Genomic DNA, 23,873 nt, shown 5'->3' on the forward strand with positions numbered 1-23,873 from the left:
TTTTTCAGACAATTCAGCCTTTACTTTATTTTAGAAAATAATTCTGTAGCTTCCACTTTCTTTCATGAAACTGAGGTCAGGCAAGAAACAAAAATCCACCAAGTCCTCTGCATCCTGCCACGGCGTCCTGGCCTGTGAGGACACGGGGCACCTGGGAGTGGGCGGGGAGGCTGGGCAGCACTGGGCCAGAGGTGTCCTGGTCACTGGTCTATTGCTCCACCTCATGCTGAGAGAAGCCTGTGCGTCAAACCCCAGGGGAAAAAGGGACAGGCAGATCGAATTCTGTCTTCTACCAAGCCAGCAGAGCCTCCTAGAGCAACAGGGAGGGCACTGATTTTCAGAAAGGAGGGGTCACGGCATAGTCCCTCCCTGAGGTAAGGCAAGAGAGGGGTTGTCCCAGCACAAGGCCTTCCTCCCTGCACCTCTCTCCCGACAGCTGGGCATGGGCTGAGGAGAGGTCTTGCTTGCCCCCTTCAACTTTCCATCTCAGAACTATAAACTGCTAGGCTGCAAGAAGAGAAGGGCTAAGTGGGGGTCAGACAGGAGAGAAAGGCAGGAGGCAGTGGGCCCGATGACCCACCAACTCCACCAGGCCCTGACAAGGAAGCCCCTTTGGTTAGTATCATTTTGGCCACAAATATGTCCCCTTCTCCCATAACCCAGTCCCCACTGGGGGAAGGGGAGCAGGTATAGAAGGAGGGCTCGTGCCCTGGCTGGAAGGGAGAAGGGGTCTGGTCAAGAGAGCGAACGTTGCCAAACTCTCTGCACATGCTCCAGGAGAAAGCTCAGGACGTGGACATTTCTGGCCCCAACAAGCCCAGTGCCTCCCTACCACACAGTGGTTTCCTGCTTAATACCCCGCAACATACCCTAGAATAGTTCCCCTGATCTGACTCCCTTGAGAACGGGAGAATAATCCTCTCGTTATCATTTGTGCACTTAAATGCCACTCGGAAAAATCAAAAAGATAAATGCACCTAAGAGGGAAACACAGGCAGGCCGATGCAGCCTGGGGACTGTGGTCCCACCTCAGCTCATGATGTGGCAAGGAGGGGCCCAGGAAGGACAGGCAGGTGCTAATTCCAGCTAGGATCATAGCCCTCCCACGTCGGTGGGGGCGCCAGGTGGACACGGCGGCCCCGGAACTGGAAGGTGACAATACCCCGGTAGCCAGCTCTCGGAACGCCCGACTTAAGGTCATCCATGACACCCAGAGCCTTGGCGAAGGCCTTGAAGCTGTCCCTGCCCGTATACTGCACCCGCACCTCCCCCAGCTCCTTCCGGTCATTGGTCCTCACTTTCTCCACCTGCAGCTGGGGAGCACCATAGACGCGTGCGAGGAAATCTCGGTCATAGGCCTCCCGCTGCAGGTAAGACAGGTCCAGCTGGGTGAAGTGCACAAACTGCTGGTTCAGCTTGATAAACTTGAGGTGCTGGTCGAAGAACTGCCCGTGGCTCACACCCTTGCGGCCAAAGGTCATCGTTCTTGAGATTTCAGGGCGTATGCAAGCCCGCCCCTTCCGCTGCTCCGGCCGCCGCATCCAGTCGTCCCAGAAGGCCTTTGGCCACTTGGGCTCCAGCTCAGCCCAGAGCTCGGCCAACAGCAGCCAGCCCAGGCCAGGAAAAAAGTCGGTGCGGTAGAGCAGCTCAGGCTTGCTGGCGTCCACCATCTGCTCCTTGCCGTTGTCATTCCAGGCCGAGACGCACCAGAGGGAAGGGTCGGCCTTCAGCAGCGGATAGGTGGCCTGAAAGTACTCGAAGAAGTCCGGTGCCACCTCCAGGTCATCCTCCACCACCACGGCCGCGGGGAAGCGAAACCGCTGGAAGACCTGGCCCAGCGCCCAGCGGTAGTGGCGCGCGATCTTGTAGTAGCCCTGGAACTTGCGGTGGTCGGGCGGCACCGCGATGCTGCTCAGGTCGGGCTGCCGGATGTGCGTGACCGCGCTGCCGTAGGAGGCGATGGCCTGGGCTGTCTCCTCGTGCCCACAGTCCTGGCTAACGATGATGGGGAAGAGCTCAGCCGAGGGCCGATATTGCAGCAGCTTGTCCAGGCAGCGCCGAACAGTGCTGCGGTCACAGGCAATGACCAGGATGGGAATCACCGCCGGCGCTGGGGTCGCAGGCACACGCGGCTGGGCGGGAAGGGCCGGGGTGGGCACCCTCCCCCGCTGGCTCCACAGGGCATCCCCGATCTGCTGCAGCAGCCCACGCTGCCGCTCCAGCTCCACCTCGGCGTCTTGGGCCAGGCGAATCACTTCCCGGGTGAGGCTGGCAGGGTCGTCATCGAGAGCGCTGACTGAGGGTGGCCTGCCAGGTGCTGGGCGTGTCCAGAAGAAGAGGAGCAGCAGGGCATTCCAGGCTACAAAGAGGATAGCGCCCCACAGCACAAGCCCTGCAGACTGCTTCTTCAGCATCCTGGCCCCCACCGGGGAGGGCAGGCCGGGGAGGGTTCAAGGCTGCCCTGGGCTTGCCCGGCTCCCTCGCCCGCAGTCCTAGGGATGCTTCCTCTGGACTATGGGATTAGGAAGCAGCCATGCACCTAAAGACGGGAGAGAGAAAGCAAACCGTCACACAAAGGCTCGTGGCTCCATGCCCCACAGGTAGAGGAAATGGGGGCAGGAAAAGGCCAAGAGTGAGGGTGGAGGAAGGCCAGGAGGTTGACTCCAGAGCTCTCTAGGGAGTCAACATATATGCTGACCCAGCAACATATTTTTGAGGGAGAGGCAGAAGGTGATGCTGGTGGAGAGAGAGAAAAAAAAGAACCCCAACTCCCCTCTTTCTACCTGTCAGATTTCATTTCCCCTCCAGGTGGGAAGGAGGAGGGGAGGGGCAAGGACTGGCAGCATCTGCCTAGCATTCCTCTAACCTAACCGCCACAAGATGACTGATTTTTAAAATCAAATATCACACCTCAGGGCTACAGTTAACCCCTTACCTAACAGGGAAGCACCAGAGGCACCCCACGAATGTCAGGAGCAAAACGAAGCTGCCCATTATCTCCAGTGTTATTTAACATTTTGCTGGAGGAAGCGGCCAATGCAAATGAACCAAGAAAAAAACAATTCAAAGCAGAAGTGGAAAGGAAGCAAACTATTTCTATCATCTTTACTTGTGACAATATGCCTGGAAAACTCAAAAAGAATCAATAATGAACTGAGCTAGGAAGTGGAATATAAAAATCAACATATACAAATGGATAGCCTTCATATCCACAAATAAACTCATGAGAAGAAAACATGGATGAGAAAACCCTACTTACAAAAGCCAGAGAAATGAGAAAATATTTAGAAATAAACTTAAATAAACTTAAACATTCAAAACTTTTGTGAACAAAACTATCATTCCTGAAAGACACAAAAGAACATTTGAATATCCCTTGTTCTTGGTCAGGACATTTCAGCATCATCAAAAATCCCAATAAAAATACCTTTTTATGGAGCTAGACGAACTGACAATAAAGTTCACATGGAAAACTAGGAAAACAATAAAAATAAGTTGTGAGGAGGGACTCAGCCCTACCAGATATTAAAATACTGCATACTGGCCAGGTGCAGTAGCTCCTACCTGCAATCCCAGCACTTTGGGAGGCCAACACAGGAGGATCACTTGAGCCCAGGAGTTCAAGAATAGCCTGGGCAGCACAGGGAGACCCTGTCTCTACAAGTAATAATTAAAAAAAAAAAAAAAAAAAAAGCTGGGCATGGTGGCACACACCCGTGGTCCCAGCTACTTAGGAGGCTGAGATGGGATCACCTGAGTCTGGGAGGCTGAGGCTGTAGTGAGCTGTGATTGGATTGTGCCACTGCACTCCAGCCTGGGCAAAAGAATGAGACTCTGTCTCAAAAAAATTTTTTTTTATTTTATATAGCAAACTACAAAACCTCCGTAATTACAACTGTGTGGTACTGGTACATAAATAAACAGACCATCCAGTAAAATAGAATTTAAACTCCAGAAACAGACTCATTACACAAAGAAATCTAATATGTAATAAAGGTGCTACTTAAAATTCCCAAGCCAAGATGGTCTTACTAACAGTGTTATAATAATTGCGCAGCTACGCTATAGCTTGAATATGGTTTGTTCTCTGAAGCACATGTGGGGATTTGACCCCGTGTGGCGGCGCCGGAGCTGGGGTCCAGTGGCAGGTGTTTGGATCACAAGGGGGGCAGATCCCTCCTAACGTCCTCTGGTGAGTGAGCTAGTTCCCCAGGGATAAAGCTGTTATAACCAAGCCCAGTCTCTCCTGCAAGCCCCACTTCCTTTCTACTTTCAGCCATGTCCTTACAAAAACCTACACAGGAGTGTTGATGGTAACTTTATTCATAATCACTCAAAACTGGAAATAACCCAAAGGCCCATCAACAGGGAAATACAGATAAACAAATTGTGGTTTACTCACAGAATGGAATAATATTCAGCAATAAAACTGAATAAACCACTGACAAACACAACACAATCTCCAAATAATTACACAATATGGGTCTTTTTGGGAAAAACAAAAAAGAGCACATACACTATGATTCCACTGACATAAAACTGCCAAAAATAGAAACTAATCTATATTACAGAAAGCAGATCAGTTGTTGCCTGGGGATGGAGGCAGAGAAGGGCAGTGGGGTAGTTACTACACATGGGCATTAGGAAGCTTCTGGAAGGGTGGATATGTTTATTATCTTGATTGTGGTGATACTTTTACAGGTATATATATATGTATATATATACACACACACACACACACACATATATATACACACACACATATGTCAAAACATCAAATTGTACACTTTATATGCAGTTTATTGCACATATTTATATCAATTGTATGTCAATGAAACCTCAAAAAACTTTTTTTAAAAGACGTTATTGGGTAAAATGACAAAGCTGAAATATGGACAGTAGGTTAAAGTATCAGTCATAACTGATTAATTCCAATTCTTAGGTAATACACACTGAAGTATTTAGAAGTAGAGGGCCAGGATAGATGCAACTTCTCAAATGGTTCAGAACAAAAATGTACTCTGCATACATAGAGAGCAAATGGAGCAAAATATTAACAGGTGAATCTGAGTAAAGAGAGTGTGTACGAATTCCTTATACTACTTTTTATTCTTGCAATTTGTGTAAGTTTGAAGCTATTTCCACATGAAGTTTCTTGACAATCGAATATGTAGATATTGCCCATAGCTCTGAATAGCTTCATCCATCAGTGTAACCCCAGCTGGGCACATCAGCAAGGCAAATTGAGATGATCTGTTTGCCCTGAATTCCTCGGTCAGTCACTTGACAACATGTATCACACACCTGCTCTCTGCCAGGCTCTGGGAAGGAACCAGGACACAAACCAATGAGAAAAAGGCATGGTCCCACCAATCCTCCAAGCTCTACCAGACCACATTACTTGAAAGGATCTGAAACACTCCCCAGTTCCCAGCCAGCTGCCATTCCAGACCATAACTCCTTGACTCACCTGTGAAGGTCTACCCTTCACACCCCAAAGCTTCAGGCACGCACCCTCTTACGCCAACAGCTCTGCCAGTTACCCTCTGCCTCACAGCCTACTCTCTAATCCTGGCCAAAACCTTGGGCCTCAGATCTAATCTCTGAGGCTCTGGGCTCTCAAACCGGCAGATCTGGCATAAAAGGGCTGATCCTGAAGGGCCTCTAAGGAGACATAGGTTCTGTCTCCCTCCTGGGGAGACTTCCCCAGCCCCTGCCAGCACTCACCACCACTTGTCTTCTTCCTAGAAACCAACCACCCCCACCACTCCAGGACATCAGTCTTCTCAGAAACCTCAAGTCCATTTCCATGTAACTGTACAATTAAATTCTGTTCTATCAGGGCTCATATATTATATATCAGTTAGATACGTGTCATCAAGTGACTGAGGAATTCAGGGCAAACATCGTTTCAGCTGGCCTTACTGCTGTGCCCAGCTGGGGCCATACAGATGGATGAAGCTACTCAGAGCTGTGGGCCATATCCCCATATTTGATTTTTAAGAAACTTTATGTGGAAGAAAAGAGTGATGCACAGAAGAGTTTCAGTTTCTTTTTTTTCTTGAGACAGAGTCTCACTCTGTCTGTTGCCCAGGCTGGAGTACAGTGGCATGATCTCAGGTCACTGCAACCTCTGCCTCCCAGGCTCAAGCGACTCTCTTGCCTCAGCCTCCAGAGTATCTGGGATTACAGGTGCCTGCCACCACGCCCAGCTAAGTTTTGTATTTTTAATAGAGAGTTTTGTATTTTTAATAGAGACGGGGTTTCACCATTTGGCCAGGCTGGTGTCGAACTCCTGACCTCAAGTGATCCACCCTCCTCAGCCTCCCAAAGTGCTGGGATTACAGGTGTGAGCCACTGGGCCCATAAGAGTTTCAGTTTCTTCTTCGCTCTCCCCTCAGGATGTTGTCCATGTTGGAACTTTCCCTCCAATCTAATGGCCAGGATTTCCTGTCTCCCAACTTCCCACCTCCTAAATGACTGTGCAAGAAAAAGACTTTATATAACAGGATGGGGATAGAGAAGAGGGACTGAATTCTATTCAATGAAGTGCTGCCCTGCATGGCTTAGAAGGGCGGGGCCCCACTGGGCTTGGTGGCTCAAGCCTGTAATCCCAGCGCTTTGGGATGCCAAGGCAGGCGGATCACCTGAGGTCAGGAGCCTGGCCAACATGGCAAAACTCCATCTCTACTAAAATAAAACTACAAAAATTAGCCAGGTGTGGTGGTGTGTGCCTGTAATCCCAGCTACTCAGAAGGCTGAGACAGGAGAATCCCTTGAACCTGGGAGGCAGAGGTTGCAGTGAGCTGAGATGGCGCCACTGCCTTCCAGCCTGGATGACAAAGCAAGACTCCATACCCCAACAAAAAAAAAAAAAAAAAAAGAAAAGGGGGCCAGAGGGAGAGCCCGTCCCTGACTCATCAATGACCTGCAGGCCCTTATGGCAAAGCCTCCTGGGACCCTTGAGATTACTTCTGCACCCTTTAGATGCCTTTTCACTCTTCTCCAGACATCAGAAGTTGGTGGCCCACACCCACTACCTGATGCTTAGGACCTCCTGCCCCACCCTTCTAAGCCATGCAGATCAAAGCAATCTTCTGACTGAGTTTTTACTTGGCAAGTCTGCACACATATGGAATGGCTGCAGAGCCCACAGGAAAAGCTGCCCCGGCCCAGCCCTGACCTCCACCTTAATCCCTGGACCCTTGTTCTCCACCCCACAGCCCTGTGCTTCAAACTTGCTCCTGTTGCCATAAGAGTACGTGACACCCCTATTTCCAGCCCACCTGCTTCTTCGCATGGGCTCATCCTGGGCCCCAGTGCTATTTTCCTACTGTTTATCCACGTAATTCCTGGGATAGGATCCTCAGCTCTGCCTGGAAGTTAGTGCTGTGTGCACACACATGAACCAGGAGCCATACACCCTCTCACAGCTGGCTGTGCCCAAAAGGATGATCAAGCCCAGACCTTGGCCAGCAGCGGTGACCTGCTTCTCCAGGAAGCACTGCTCAGGCCTGCTCCGGCCACCATCCGGAGAGTGCAGCAGCAACAAAGGCAAGTCAGACAGCCCAGAGGCATCACCCTACGTTTTGTCACATTTCTGAGATTCAAACTGGGCTGCTGTGAAGATCGGATGAGATGGGCCATGTTAGGCATTTAGAACGGTGCCCGGCATGACAACGTAAATATTGGCCGCTATTTCACTCCTTTCTCCCCATTTCCTTTGTTCCACTCTGCCACACTCCTGTCTGGTACCCCAACAGCCAACCCTACCGTCGGGGTCTTTGCATGTGCCCATGTGCCAGCTCTGCTCTTCCCTATCTTCTTCACCTGGCACACTCTGATTCGTGTCTCTGCCAAGATGCCTTCCTTGATGCTGGGACCATGTAAGGTCCACCTACCCTTCACCAACAGCAACAAGTGCAACCACTTGCTCAACTTCTCTCAGGCCCCCTCAGCTGCAAGCTACATGAAGACAGGGATTGGCTCCACCAGCACTGCCAAGCCGCTGTGCTAGGGCCCTCAACATTCAGCAGATGTGCCTGGGATCTAAAAACATCCACAGTTCCTCAACTGCAACTGCCAAATCCAAGAAGCACTACAACACAGAAGTTTTCTAAACTCATTTGGCAGTAAAACCTCATCCAACCTCATTTGGTAAAATCTGATCTGATCTAATATGGGGCTATTTATAGTCTTTTATCTCTCCTGCTGTGGCTATTCATACATTTTGCTACAGAAATAAACATGGTGGCTTATGCCATGCTGCTTCTGATCTTCCACTACAGAGTAAATTCACCAGATCATCTTTTCAAAATCCAAAAAATTCTCAATTCTGAAATACATCTAGGCCCAAGAACTTCAAAACTATGAAAATGGAAGTACAAAGTTACTCATTGACTGCTGGCATCCCATGTCAAGCCCTTCAGCCCTTTAACCTGAACTCATTCCTTCGTAGGAAATACTGTTTTAAGTCTGAACTCTTGATGTAGTTTCCCAGCTGGTCTACCTGTCACTAATCTTGCTTCCCTCTCACAAACCTTCCCAACAGCAACAGCACATCCTTCCTGACAAGCACGCCTGGTCACGACATTAACTTGCTTTAAAAACCATCAGAGGCTGCACTACCCACAAACTAAAACTCAAACTCATTATGATGACATACAAAGCCCTTCAGACAGACTGTCTGAAATATCCTTTTTCAACCTTACCTCCAACCACTAGCCCCATGGATCCTGCACTCTGGCCTCAGCAGGCTGCTTTTTCCCCAACAAGCATACATGGACACTGCTGTGTCTTTGCTCCAGCTGGTCCCTCATCCTGAAATTTGACCCACGGCACCACCTGCCAGCCACCCACACATCCTTTCAGGCCACTTCAGGTGACTCCTTCTGTAACATCACGGACAGAGCCAGGCCTCCCTGTGACTACACTCCCACAGCACTCTCTCCACGCCGTAACAGAATCTGTGGCCACACTTACCTGACTCCCACCTTCCTCCTTAGGAAAAAAGACTCCATGACCTCTGTGCCCAGCACAGTGCTTGGCACATGTACGAGGTTCAAGTGGGCTAGATGGAAGACTGCTTGCACTATTACCGAAATCAGGGAGAAAGATGGCCAAAGCAGCAGCAAGAAAGTGAAGTGTGACATTTTCCAGAGATGACCGCACATATCCCATTCCATATGCTCTTCTTACAAGTGATAAAGACACTCCTGCCTCCAGAGCTGAGGGTCTATGTTCCCTCCCTTTGGTTCTGGGAAGAAGAGACGCTATGTGACTTGTAAGACTAACTCATAAAAGGCAGTAGTTTCCACCTGGTCCTCTTAAGATGCTTACTCCTAGGACCCTGCTATATGGACAGGACCCTGCTACATGGACAGGACCCCTATAGGTATTCCAACTGACAACCCCAGCTAAGGTCCCAGCTGACAGCCAGCATCAACCGCTAGACACAGGAGACGGCCCTCCAGATTATCCCAGCCCCAGCCATACCTGACTGCAACCGTGTGAAAGACCACAAGCAAGAACCACATAGCTGAGACGTTAATAAAATGATTCTGTTGCTGTAAGCCACTAAGTTCTGGGGTGACTCATTATGCAGCCATCAGTACCTGAAGCAATGAGAGAAACAGAATCTAGATAATCTTGACAAGCAGGGCAAGTGACCTCCCTGCCCTCCGTGCTCAGCTCCAAGTCCAAATACTGAGGCCCTGTCTCCACTCATGTCTCCTTCCTTAGTAGGTATCTACTCCTGCATAATAAATTACCTTGACATTTAGTGGCTTAAAACAATAGTTATCACTTACTCCTCACAGTTTCTATTGGTCAGAATTGTGGACAGTGCAGCACAGAGGAAATGACGTGTCTCTGCTCCACCGTGCCTGAGGCCTTGCTGAAAGACTCAAAAGCTGAGGGCTAGACGCCCCTAGAGGCTCTCACATTCTCTCACATGTCTGTAGGATGATGTTGGCAGCAGCTGAGACCTTATTAGCAGGAGTGCTTGCTAGAACTCCTCTATGTGGCCTGGAAATGTTCTGAAGTGGTGGCTGCATTCCAAAGGTGAGTGTTTGAAGAAAGCGGGCAAGCCAGGTGAAGGTGTATCCTGTTCCTGATTCAGCCTTGGATCAGGTCTGTCTTACTCACTGGTCAAGGGAACCACAAGTCCCTATCGACATTCAAGGGGAGAGAATCATAAACCCCACCACTAGTTGGGAAGTGGACAATGTCAAACTATAACTACATGTGGAAGGGGATACTTATGGGTGAGGCCCTTGAGGGAAAATACAATCTGCTACACCTTCCTTTTTACATAGAACAACTGTCCTTAATCCTGACCTGAGTTCCTAATGATGTCATTTATGAGACTGGCATGCAAGGCAAAGACTCAAAACTTGCTTTGATTTTCTAGAGTTTTCACAACTCCTTTAGGGAGGTGACACAGCCAATCCACACCACCAGGTACAAAGACATCTGCACCATGGTGGGAGCTGAGAAGTGAGTCTTTTCAGTACAAAACCCTTCAGCCAAAACCCAGGTGGCTCTGGGTAGGTGCTACCTACCCCTATGGGGCTCACTCAGTTTCTGAATCATTTGAAGGACTGCCTAGGAGCTGTGAGATCTTTTCTAACACTCTGATGCCATGGTATTCTCCAGCCTACTTCCTTTATCTGGCAAAAAATGTTTCTTAAACAGCAAGTGAACACCAGATAGTCAACTTCCAATCATGAGCAATAAGCGAGAAGTTATATTTAGCTGTAAAATTAAGTATAGAAGTGGAAGAAATGGTAACAGATTTTCTCTTCTATCTCTGCTTTGCTTAATGTTAAAAAGCACTACGTAAAAATTCCAGAAAATATAGACATGTCGCAGGTAATGGAACTCTAACTGAACTGCTTTCATGTTCGTTCTTAGACCTTGGCTGGACTCCTGTATCATGTACCAGGCCCATAATTTCAGGATGGAAAAAAAAGAAAGGTAGTTACAGAAGATACACTAAATAATTCAAGAGCTGAGAGAATAAGACCTAGGAGGGAAGGGATGCAGGTTACTCATCCTGGAAAAGAAGAGATAAATACAAGTGCCACAAAAGGCATGAGGCCTAGGATTCAGGCGATCCAGCCAAAAAGCCAGGCAACTTTGGACAAGTCACTTGATCCACTTGTACCCTAGTTCTCTCATCTATAAGGTGACAGGGTTGATTTGGTTCATCACAAGGTCCCAGTGCCTGGATACTGAGGATAGTGACAATTGCCCTACTGCCCCAAACAGTAATGCGTTTCCCTTGTTACACAGGCCACTGAGGTCAGGCATACTGCAGTGCTTCTAACAGTGAGAATGAGACACAGAAGCAGGGATATGGGTGAGCTCAATGGTCCCCAGAATTGGGAAGGACCAGGACGCAGTGATTCCTGATGGAAGGCAGACCCTGGATGATGTGAGCATGTAAGAGCAAAGGCTACATGGCCTGAAAAAATATTGTAAATGACTGAAAATAAAGCTGGGCAACATCTCAGCCAGCGATGTTCTAAAACAAAACGGTAGACCCACTACAGCAGCAAGGGTTAACCAAAGTGAAGCTTCAGCCTTGCGGGAGACGGAGCCGGCCAGCCACGGTCCCCTCTACTTCAGAGTTTATCAGACGCGGGCACCGCACGTCCCAGGGCTCTCTACTCCACACACGTTAGCAAACAGGAAGAAAAGTTTTCTTGCCAATTTATCATATATATTTCAACACTGAATCAACATTTCCTTTCTGCTGGGGAGAATCAACCTCTATTAACTTGGGGAAAGGATGCTGGAGTGAGGTTAGGGGGGAAAGCCCACTCCTCAATCCCGCTCCGCAAACCCTCTCGGGCAATCCCACCCCCTCCCTGCCCCGCACGCACGGACGCCCTGGGCCGAGTTTCACAACATCCTCCCCAGTCCGCGGAGCCCGCCCTTCCTCTAACAGCTGGAGGCCCGGGATTCCGAAAGCAGAAGGCGGAGTTCCAACCTCTCGGCTCGGGAAGGGACTAACGCGCAGCTGGCACCGGGTCGGCCCGGGCGGCTCCCCAGCCAAGCCCCCCTCTCGCTAGCACTCACGGGCACCGGGGCTTTCGGGCGACCAGACGTCCCTGGGGCTCCCTCTCGGCGCCCGCGAGGCCTCCCCCGGTCTGACCTCCGTCCCCGGACCCCTACTCACCAGGTCCTCCCGAGGTCCTGGCCCCGAACTTGGCCTGCCCCGGGGCGCAGGGAGCGAGCCCGGTGCCCAGGCGCGTCCCAGGCGCTTCCGCGGCCGCCTCGCCTTTCGACTCGCCAGCCCTTCCTGCGGCGCGCCGGGGCCGGACGGCCGGGCGGGCAACGTGGCCCTTCCCCGGCAGGCGGGGCGGGGCGGACTGAGGGGCGGGGCGGGGCGGACTGAGGGGCGGGACCGACCGCCCCACCGCGCCCCGCCCCCCGGCCGGCGTCCGCCAGGCCCCCTCCTCCTGGCCCGCCTCCTTTCCCCGCCGCTTCTCAGTCAACCCAGGACCCAAGTTTTCCCAGGCCCCCAACTTCGGGAGTCGGCTTTCCGGCTCCCTGGCGCAACCCTGAGGGTGGACGCCCGACCCCACCCCTGCCCTCGGCCCTCCAGCGCAGCTGCCCAGCCTGGAGCCGCGCCTGAAGTGGGCCCGCAGTCCGGGAAAGGCGTTCACCAAACCCTAGGCCAAGGGCTGGGAGCCATTCCCCCCACCCCAACCCGGGGGAGGCTGAGGAGCCCGGCTGGGGGCCCCAGGGGCGCGTGGGGCAGGGACAGAACAGGAACCAGGGTGCCCGACGCGGGGCCGGGGGGAAACACCTGTGCCAAAGCAAGCCAGGGCCAGCTGTGGCTTCTTCCCTTTTGTTTTTCCTTTGTGGGTGGGGAATGAGAGCGTCAGTTCTGAGTAAAGAAAGCAAAGAGAGACCTGCCAGCAGGGTAGGCCCACCAGCCCTAGGCGGGAAGGACTCGGTCACAAGCTTTGGCGGGAGCACCATGGAAAGCTTAGAACAGGTCTGCGCCTGGCTGGTGTTTTAAAGGGGAGGAAGGTGCGGACCTGAAGAGGAGGTGGAGGTGGACCCAGGCCCACCGAGGGGAGGGAGGGACAGCTCTTCCATAGCAAATACCTGTCGCTGAGCCAGGAGCAAAGTCTGGCAGGGAGGAGGAAAGACGCAGAAGACCAGGGGCTCCAGCGCACAGAGCCAGTTTCGCCAGCGATCAGGTCTGAGGCCTGGATTCCACGAGGACGGTGCAAGCCAGGAGCCAGCCCCACTCCCTCCCCCAGCTCCCTCTGGCCTAGCCCTCTGCAGAAGCCTGATGCCCACCCACCTCTCTCACCATGGGACCCCAGGTGGTGAGGGTGGGTAGCCGAGGACTACTGGCTGCTGGGTAGCTGACTTCCCCAAGAAGGGCTGCTGCCATGTGATCAGGACCCACGCCCCTGACGACAACCCCTCCCCGGTGTTCCAGAGCACGGAGCAGCCCGGAACTCTGCGGCCTGTGGTTACTGACTGCTCACTAACTTGTTTCTACATGAAACCACGAATCGTGCAGGGTTCTAGAGAAACAAAGGGCCAGGCGCACCCTGCAGGTCCCTGCGTGGAGGCGAGGACCTAAATCAAAACTGCTAAGGGGTCACCAGGCATGGTGAGGGGCCTCAGGGGCCAAACCCTCCCTCGGCCTCTCCTTCAAGCCTCAGCAGCTCTGCGGAGTGGGCGTTATCATCCCCATTCTACAGATAACTAGTTTGAGGCTCAGGGTAAGTGCCAACGTGCTGGAAGCCACAAGACCTGGTGGGGAGCATGGCCAGGTTTTAGACCGGGCACTCCTGTGCGCCCCCCCAACACCCCCGCACACATCCTCCAGCGCCAGTGCTCTGAGAGGGCTCTGTGTCCTCTCAGGCGCTGCCGTGAAGCCTCCGCGGAAGTGGCCAGAGCCCAGACCTGGAGGCGGTGTGGGAGAAGCACAGGCCCACCGAGGCCACCGTGTGCAGTGTGCGATGTGCGGGAAGCCCGTGGCTTCCACTTTAGCTGACTGCGCGCACTGCGGCAGGAGCCTCGAGCCCAGGCGGATATGCCAGTCAAAGGCCAGTGTCTGTCACCTCTGCCCTATGTTTGCCTAATGAAGGAGTCAGGGGCCTGCGGGCTCTGCACACTCACACTAGGTGTCAAGGCGCAAAGGAAAAAACAATTGTTTCCTAAAAGTGAAAAGGCTGGGAAACACTGGTTTGTAGATCCAAGACATGAGGAGCCAAAATCACCTTCCAGGAGAAAGGACAGACATCAGGGGGTGCTGAAAGGTGGGGGAAGGTCAGATTCCCACCACTGACCCTGATACTTCTCCATCTAAGGCAGGTGAAGGGGAAACAGGACGGCGGCTGTTCCTGCACTGTAACGCACACCCCATTTCTACCACCCTTGGTTTAAATCCCAAGGCTCACAGGAAGATCCAAAAGGAGAAATTCAGTGACTGCAAGAGACCATCCCAAAAAGAAAGGGCCTGGTTAGGGAATCAGAATGGGCTTCATGGAGGCAAAAGCAAGCACTTGGTCTGAGAGGCAAGAAACCAGGGTAAATGAGTGCCAAACTGACCTGGGGAAAAGAGGCTCTGAGCTCTTGATAGAGGTTACATGGGGAGCGGTGATTGGGGTAAGAAGGATAGAAACAAGGGGCCATGATTCTGGGGGTGGGCCTGGGATTGGATTATGTGCAAAAGGAAAAAACAGGAGGATAAACAGTCACAAGATTAGACCAGAATTAGGGGGAACAACACTCTCTCCTGCCTACTCCACCACCAACAAAAGAGAACTGAAAAGATGAAAAGGAAGGAAAACTGTTCCAGGAAATTGCCCTCCCATAAACCATGTCCAAGATCCCTGACATTTTTTACAATCTGGAAAGAATTCATGCCCTTAAATTAAAACATATTTTGGCTTGAAAACATCAGCGAAAGTAAAAGCAGGCCGGGCGTGGTGGCTCACGCCTGTAATCCCAGCACTTTAGGAGGCCAAGGCAGGCGGATCACGAGGTCAGGAGTTCGAGACCAGCCTGGCCAACATAGTGAAACATCGTCTCTACTAAAAATACAAAAATTAGCCAAGTGTGGTGGCATGCACCTGTAGTCCCAGCTACTCGGGAGGCTGAGGCAGGAGAATTGCTTGAACCTGGGAGGCTGAGGTTGCAGTGAGCAGAGACCACGCCATTGCACTCCAGCCTGGGTGACAGTGAGATTCCATCTCAAAAAAAAAAAAAAAGTAAAGGCAAATTTTTTAAATCAGTGTTTTGTTTCCCTTCTCCCTGCCTCCCAATATCTCTGCTTGCCCCTCTCCCTCACCCCACAATGGAGACCCAGAAATTCATCTCATCCAGGTCAAAGAGGAAAGATTAACGTAATAATCACTAAACAATGTCTGTCAAATGTAACTTTTGGTTAGCCACCTACAATTCCTTTTGGAATAAAGAAGGATATAAATAATTGAGTTACAATACACACATGGCCGGGCACCGTAGTTCATGCCTATAATCCCAGCACTTTGGGAAGCTAAGGCAGACAGATCACAAGGTCAGGAGATTGAAACCATCCTGGTCAACATGGTGAAACCTCGTCTCTACTAAAATACAAAAAATTAGCCGGGCGTGGTGGCGCGTGCCTGTAGTCCCAGCTACTTGGAAGGCTGAGGCAGGGGAATAGCTTGAACCCAGGAGGTGGAGGTTGCAGTGAGCCGAGATCGCACCACTGCACTCTAGCCTGGTGAAAGAGCAAGACTCCGTCTCAAAAAAAAAAAAAAAAAAAAGAATACACACACACAGTCTGGTTTAGTCTATCACTGCTCCTGGCTAAGTAGCCTGACACCTGCTGAGTGCTATGCCCTGGCATCCTGGTGCCCCTGTGAAAAAGCCAATGGTTGTCTTGAAAGGACTGTCTCATGGAAGGGTCAGATGCAGGGCAGGAAGGTGGGAAGGTCAGGGAGAGGAATGCTTGCTCACTCTAAGAAGGAAACGTTCTACCAGAGAGGCTGTCTGGCAGGGCACAGAGCTTCTCTCCCTGGAGGTTTGCAGCAGAACCCAGATGGCCTTGTCAGGTCAGATGCTGTGGAAACAGCACAGCACTGGGAAGCGATTTCAGTGCCTACCGCTCCACCCTTAGGCAAACCCTTCCCACTCAGGGCTTCCGTAGCTTCCCCTCAAACTGGGAAAAGAATCCCTGCTCTGTTCTCCTCACAGCAAAGTGGTAAGGGAAAACAGACAAAACAGATTGAGTGGATCACGTGATAGAAGCACTATGCAAATACGCAACTCCCTGGTACCTGGGATCCCAGAGATGGCTGAGGAGGCACCGTGGCATCACGTATCCCCGAGGGATCACTGTGACCCCTGTGTCTAAGCAAAGATTGGCAACAGAAACTTGCTGGGTGAAGCTGCGGAAGGTGGCACACCCACCTTGAGACCCACACCTTATAAAGGAGCAGCCTGGCCTCAAAGGGGCTGCCCCAGGCACCAGACCAGAGGAGAAAGAACAGCTCGGGAGCAGCAGCTCCACCTGGGCCACCGCCCACCTCTCAGGCCGCTGGAGGGAGTGAGGAAAACTCCTATGGCAAAAAAGGAAAGACTGGGGAAGGCAGTGGAAGAAAAAAATTTAACACGGAAAGTAAGGCATAAGTACAGGATTTTCAATTTGCAGATGACCTCACTGTCACCCATCCTCAAGGAACATGTGAGGCCTAGGTGTTACTGAGCTAGGGAGAGGCAGAGACATGCCAGAAGCCAGGCTTCCTGCCCTTTGCCCAGGCCACCATACCCTACTATCTCTCAAAATTCCCAACACTGTGCTCTACCCCTCCTTTCTGCTGTGTGTTGTCCCTGGGAAAAGCAGGCATCTTGGCACAGGTAAACTGGAATTGAAGGAGGGAGCAGACAGGAAGTGAGAAGATAAAGACAAACAGGGCTGCTTTTATACGGAATACAGCCTGAGAAAATACAAAGGGCGAAGAGATGTCAGTCTGGAAAAAAAGTCATATTAAAGAGCTGGAGACATAACTAGCATATGGGACAGGAAGGTAAAGACCACCACTCACTCCAAGAAATGCAGTACCAACGCCTAGCCAGACACTTGCCCTCAAGGCTTAAGCATCCCTCCACCCCCTCTTTAATCAGCTACCTCAAAGGGGCACACTGAAATTGGACTGGAGAGACTTAAGGGCCAATGCAGTATCTGCAAGACTCCTTCAATCCAAGTTCTCCGTGGATCCATTCACCTGTTCTACAACTTGATGATCCCAAGTACTGTTTACCAACAAGATGATGAAACAAATTCAGGGGCAGGCTTTTAACTAAGGACATCTTCTTAGGCTTTTGCCAGCATACTATTTCAATAAGAAAACAGAACTCTTAAGTCAGAGTTGTTTCTGTGCTTTTAAGGCACATGGAGCAATATCAATGTTATTGTTTCCTATGTACACGGCCCTGGATACTTTTCAAAATCCTTGTTTCATTTGCTCCTTGTAACAACTTGTAAGGGACCTGGAAAGTTAGTTTTCCCCCATTTTGTAGGTGAAGAGAACATGGCCTGTGTTGGGTTGTACACTGACTAAAAAAGTCAAAGCTAGAACACAAGCACTCCTTCCTGACTCCCAAACCTGTGTACTGTTCCTCTGCTCTTTTCCCGAGCTTTCATGGGCTAAGCTCCCCTTAGAGAAGGAGGAAGGGAGACAATTTAGGAGGTTATCTAGACCATTCCCGCCTTCTCCCCCCACCAGCAGTCCTTTTCAGTTAGCTCCCCAAAACAGAGCAGCTGCCTCTGCCTAGGTAATCCATTCCAGTCTTAACTCAGACTGACTTGGAATCCTATTATCTCGGTGTTGGACGGGCCTTTAAAGGTAATCTAATCCAACCTCCCTTCAGAAGCCTCAATTATTTTCATGTTCTCCTTGGCCTAACCTCACAACTGCCATTTTCACAATCCCTTACAAGGCACTCATCCAGCTTGGGTAAGGGGAGGTTGGGAACAAGTCTATACCCGGACAGAGTAATGGAGAGGTGTAGCTTCCAGTGTACCCATCTGGATAAGATTTCCTGAATAGTAGCCTCCGCGAACTCGCCAGCTCAACACCTTCTGCACAGGCGCAGCAAGACATTAAATGGGAAATGAGACAGGAGCCTTACCTTTCTTCTCTTGTCTCAGTTGCTCCCCAGGAGATCATCAAATCCCCATTCAGCACTCCATTTTCAAAACTGAGAATCCCAAATCAGATCCACCAAAGTGCAGTTTCTCTCTTCTTATCCAGGTCCAAAGTCCATGGCTGAGCTAACCCTGACGGGGAGGAGTCTGGGGGGGAAGGGGTGTGTCCAGGCCCCTCCCCCCCCACTGCAGACTTCAGCGCCCCTCTCAGGGGTCCGTTACCTCCCTTCATTCAGCTGCCTTATTAAGTTCAGAGTCTGGTGATGGATAGATCCCAGATACTATCCCATCTCTTGCTCAGGCAGGGGAAGTTATCCACTGTGAGAACTGGCCCATCTGTCTTGTGCTGGGGCTCATGAGAAGAAACAGGCCTTAGAAGCGGCATGGCCCAGGAGGCAGATTTCTGTGTTAACCTGCAGAACATTTAAACATTATAACACTCTCTAATCTAGATACCCAAATAGAGTCCTAAAACCTTCTAGTTTCCACTCCCCACCTAAGAGTCCATACTAGGCTCTATCATCAAAACACCTTCGTTAAACACTCCGCAAGGTTATACAAAGCGCCTACTTAACTCACGTATCACACGCCAGAACACAGTCACCTCATCAATAGTGTGTTTATATATATAAACACATATAATATAAACATATTACATATATGTACAAACATACATGATTCAGGATAAAAGATGGATCGTACCCATTCTCACCACAGAAAAGTAACCGGAGACTGTCTTCTAAGAAATCGAGAAAAGAACGCCCTTTCTCCTGCCCTCCTGTCTAAAGCGCAACATAATAATCGAATCTCCCAAGCTTCTTAGGGTGCTAAGTGTTTTAATCCACCAGCCCTCTTCAACTAGTTAATAAATCCTTTCCAGACGAGATGTTGGCATCTTCCACATGCATTCTTTGCTCCTTTAACTAAGCTCCCCCTCTGCTTGCAAAACTGTGCCAGAAATGTAACTCCCAACCTCTGTTAAAGTCCTTCCAGGGGCTACTCCCGAGAACACTCTCCTGGAATGTTTAAGGCCCAAGTCCTGCTTGCAGCAGCCCCACAGTGTTCCCATTTCTCAGCCCGGAAACCCACCCCTGTTGCGACCTCCCCTCCAAGTTTATTCGTAAACACACATCCATCCACTCTCTCTATCTCTCTCTAAACACATCCATCCACACACACTCTCTCCTTTCCTTCCTGTAGGGGCGTGGCGTCCACATGACCTCCACCCCCTCCAAGAATTTAACTCCTCCCACCCTTCTCCCCGGAACCCCGTGCCCCGTGTTCACAAGAGAAGGGGGTGACACTGCGACCCTTCCTGGACTCCAACCCCCACCCGTCCGCCCTGCGGACGACCCTCGCTCTAACTGCGCCGGGTCGTTACCTGGTTCCCGCCCGCCCCGTCTCGGCTAGGAGCCGCGGCCCGCCCCGGGTCGCAATCCAGGTCCCAGGCCCGATCCCCAGCGCCGGCCCAGGCCCCACCCCCTCGACCCCCAGCGGCCCGGCCCTCCCCTCGCACTCCTTCCCCCCTCCCACCATCCACCGCAGCCACTTCCGCCCGTACTCCGGAAGTGGGCCCCGGCAACGCGGCCTCCCACATCCCGCCCATTTTTCTACCCCACGTCCCCAGCCCGTCACCACCGCCACCACGGGAGCGAGGGAGGTGGGTCTGCAGGGCCTGAGATTGTTCTACAGCCACTGTTCACAGGGCTGAAGAACAGGTGTGGGCAGAACCAGGTTGTGAGAACGAAGATGGGCGCAGAGTAGCGGCCGTACAGGAGGGGGAGGGGCAGAAGAGACTGGCCAGCTGCGGAAGCGCGCGGCAGGTGGAGCCGCGCGGGAAGAAGCACGCATGCGTCGCGGGGGGTTAGCCCTTGTGGTGCTGGGCGGAGCTTGGGCGGGGCGAGGACGCTGAAGTAGGGGCGGAACCTGTGCGGTGCAGCCCTGCTCGCTCTCTCCCTCCGCCCAAAGGTCGCCCGGCAACGGCCCGCTTGACCTGGCTTCTTAAAAAGGGGGGGAGCCCCCCTTCCCCAACACTGGTCGCGGGTCCTGGCGAGAAGCCTTTCGGAAAGCACCCGGGCCTGTGTGTTCCCGCTTCCTCGGACGCGAGCTCCGTGTAGCAGTAGAGGAGGAAGGTTTTGTTTCGTTCATCGCTGTTGTTTCTCGCTGCCTCTCTTGACGAGGCAGGGCCCTCGCAGGGTGCGCCCGCGCTGCCCACTGACAGGTGCCGTTGGTACCTGCGGCCGGGCCTGCCGTCGCCGGCGCGGGAACGGCCTGCCCGAGGCTGCCGGGAGGAGGGCGGCCTGGCCGGCGCGGCCCTTCCCGTCGTGCGCCGGGCTCCTCGGAAGCAGCCTCCCGCTCCTTCAGACGTGGGACTCCTGAGTTCCAAATCTCCCCGCGGTTTCCCCCTCACGCTGAATTCAAGGGAGCCGCTACTCGTTTTTGAAGTTCCTATGCAGCCCTCTGCCGACATGTTCGAGAATCTTGCCGGACTGGGGATGGATTTGCAGCCTCCGTTTTTGCCCTGTTCGAAACCGGAATCTAGGCCCGGTCTCCTGGCCTGTGTTCTGTCGGGATTTCTCCGGAGCACGGACTGACTTAACATTTCCATTACTGGGAATGTAATGGTTGCTGCGTCAGGACTCTTGAAATGATTTTTTTTATTTGGAACGATATAATACTTGGAATTTTCTTAAAGGAAAAAATTTATATTGCTTACTTATATTGCTTGGAATATATTATTGCAAGGAAGAAGAAAATAAGACCCTCTCTCACCCCCTCTACACAATCTGACTAGAAATCCTGTTGACCCTACCTTCAATCTGTGTCTAGGATGCAACACCTCAACATGTCCACACCCCCCTTCATCTCTAACCTGAACACCTCGGTCTCGCTGCCCTCCCTACCCTCCCAGTCGCTGGGTTTCCATACAGCAGCCACAGGGATCCTGTCGTTTCTGTGCTCCAAACTGCACAGCGGCTCCTCAGTTTACTTGAAATAAAACGCCAAAGTCCTTACGATGGCCGCAGAGCCGGACAACCCACTGTCCTGCCTAGCTATCTGACCTGCTCTCCCCTTCCTGTTAGCTGCATTGGCCTCTGCACCGGCTGTTGTCTACTTGTAAAACTCCCCTTCCAGGCATTTCCAGGACTGAACCCTTCAGCTTTTTCAAGTCTTTCCTCCCATGTCACCTCAGTGAGGCCTTTCCTGACCAACCTATCTAAACCTGCCCCTGACCCAGAGCACTGCTAGTCTCCCTTGGCCGGCTCCACTTTTCCCACGACACTCACCACTTCCTAAAATACTCGCTGTGTTTACCGTGTATTGTCTATCTCCCACTACTAGAATTTAAGTTCCCTGAGTGGAGGCACATTTGATTTTTGATTGCCTGCTATATCCCGGTGGCTGCAACAGTTGCTTGGCCCATAGTAGCAGCTCAGCACACATTTGTGGAATAAATGAACCAATGAATGAACTTGAAAAACTACTTTCATCGTAGAGTATTCCCCTTCAGGCTTCTCTCACATGGAAATATATGAACATAGTTATAAGCACAGTATACGTATTTTGCATTATGATTTCTAATCATACCATAAGTATTTTCATAATTATAACCATTTTTACTTAAGTGACCTTCGATTTTTCGTGCTTGTTATAACAAGTCATACAGAGTTGTGTAAACAAAAATTTGTCTCCTGTCCCCCTCTCATCCCACCCTGCTGAAAGGAACCACTTTTAAACTAGTGGATATCTTTCCAAATATTTTTTATACACACGCACACACACACAGGCGCACACACACAGACACACATACATAACAGGTACAAATTTCACAGTTCAAAGAGGTATTCCTGAATTGTAACTTTATTTTCTATAATTCGAGTCAATTGGTTTTTTAGGTCTTTCCTTCCATAGTAGCAAAATGAAATCTAGTTTATTTAAGGTAAATGTTAGTATGTAATGATGTTTATTTATTAATGAGCAGTTACAATTTAATTTCAGTTGCTTCAGAATTTACTAATGCCCTTCTCTCCTTTTCACCATATAATTGCCAGTTTTAAAAAATTATTATTAAAAAATGTGCAATAATTACAGGAAAATATAAATGATAAAATAAAAAAGCAAAAACCACCTGTAAAACCAGCAGCTAGAAATAAGCCTATGAAAAGTATACTTCTATGGCATTTTTAATGACCAAGTGGCATACTATTATACAAATGTACCATAATTATCTCCCCTATTTTTGTACATTGGGTTGTTTTCAACTTTTCACTTTTGCAATATTACTTGTAGCTAAATCTGTGTGCACGTCATTTTTTTTTTTTTTTTAGGATAAAATCTGGGAACTCGTGTCAAAAGGTGTGCTCATTGTTGAAGGCATTTGATTAATATGAAAGACATATAGAAAGATGGCACAGCTTTGACACCAACTTTTCTCCACACCCTGCACTGTCACACCATTTTTTGTCATCTTTGTTAATATGATAGAACAATGGTTTTGCATTGTTGTTTTAAGTTTTATTCCACTAATTGCTAGTAATGTTGAACCTGTTTTTATGCATCACTTTTGCAGATTGCCTACGCATATCTTTTGCCCACTTGGATTCATCTTTGTCTTATTCATTTGCAAGAACTCTTTATAGAATATCAGCCCTTTGTTACCTATGTTACAGCAATTTTCCCAGTTTGTCATTTGCTTTTTAAGTCTGTTTATGTGCTCTTTTGACATTGCAGTAGTCACCACTAGCTGGGCCAAAAGTCTGGTCTTGCTGTACATGCTCTGCCTTCAGAATAAACACTGAGGAGTAAGCTAGAGATTTTTGTTATCAGTTACTCTACCTGGAGGACCAGCAGGTGGAGTCTCCATGGGCAGGGTCTCTCGGACTGTCATTTGGTTTGGGGTGGCCAAGAGGGACTGAGCATCTGGAGAATATGGTTGTTGGGCTCTTTACACTGGTGGACCCCTCTTTCCTATGGAAGCCTCGCATCTCCATCAGAAGCAGCAGGAAAATGGCCTCCGCTCTCTTCTGCCTTTCAAGTCTAACTCAAGGGCACCTGAGTGGGTGAACCTCATTGCAAGGGAGTTAGATATGTAACCTATTCAACTAGAAAGGAGGTAGCCAGAGGGGCTACCTACAGTCCCCACCAAACTCATGTATCAGGGCTTCCCATCCTGGCTGTTGAATTACCTATTCTGGCAGCTGTTCCAGTCAATACAGCTGATAGTAAATTTTAATAACTGGTGGTAAAAGTCTTCCCCAGTAACCCTGATTTTCAATGTTTTGTTGGCCATTTTCACACATTTTTTCAGGTGTATATTTTTTCACACTGTTTGTTCAGATGATCATTGTAATTCATTTCAGAAACTAGAATTTCTTGTAATTTCCTGGACTTCTCCTTACCCTGGCGAGTATTCTTTGTACCGATTTTAGTCTGAAGTCTGGTAGGTACAAAAGTTAGTTTGTGTATTTGCTATTTGTTAGGTGCCCTTTCATCTTGGTATTTAAAATTCTGGCCCATAAAGAAACAACCACACTCACTTGTTCCCTCAATCTTATTGTGCCTCTTGGCAGCTTCTGACATTGTCAACAGCTCCCTTCTTCTGACACACTTCTCCTGACTCCCACACCAGCATGCTCTCCTGGGTTCCCTCTCCTCTGGCTGCTCCTCCTCAGCATCCTAGCAGGCTTCTCCCTTTTCTCCC

General features: G+C 50.4%; 1 protein-coding gene across 6 annotated transcripts; it reads right to left on the bottom strand.

Annotated features, from left to right (window-relative positions):
* Positions 1-22,976, bottom strand: MGAT1 (alpha-1,3-mannosyl-glycoprotein 2-beta-N-acetylglucosaminyltransferase). Of its 6 annotated transcripts, none has more exons than XM_054486955.2 (3): positions 19,946-22,976; positions 18,157-18,585; positions 1-2,539 (listed from the first exon to the last, which is right to left on the bottom strand). In XM_054486955.2, the coding sequence occupies exon 3, from the start codon at positions 2,412-2,414 to the stop codon at positions 1,077-1,079; it is 1,338 nt and encodes a 445-aa protein (XP_054342930.1). In that variant the 5' UTR covers positions 2,415-2,539; positions 18,157-18,585; positions 19,946-22,976; the 3' UTR covers positions 1-1,076. The 6 variants fall into 6 exon arrangements, with proteins under 6 accessions (XP_054342930.1, XP_054342928.1, XP_054342929.1 ...); XM_054486953.2 differs by lacking the exon at positions 19,946-22,976 and adding an exon at positions 19,554-19,672; XM_054486954.2 differs by lacking the exon at positions 19,946-22,976 and adding an exon at positions 19,146-19,400.
* Between the last annotated feature and the right edge of the window lie 897 nt (positions 22,977-23,873).

The sequence above is a fragment of the Pongo pygmaeus genome, chromosome 4, assembly GCF_028885625.2.
Source record: "Pongo pygmaeus isolate AG05252 chromosome 4, NHGRI_mPonPyg2-v2.0_pri, whole genome shotgun sequence".
NCBI classification, from domain to species: domain Eukaryota; kingdom Metazoa; phylum Chordata; class Mammalia; order Primates; family Hominidae; genus Pongo; species Pongo pygmaeus.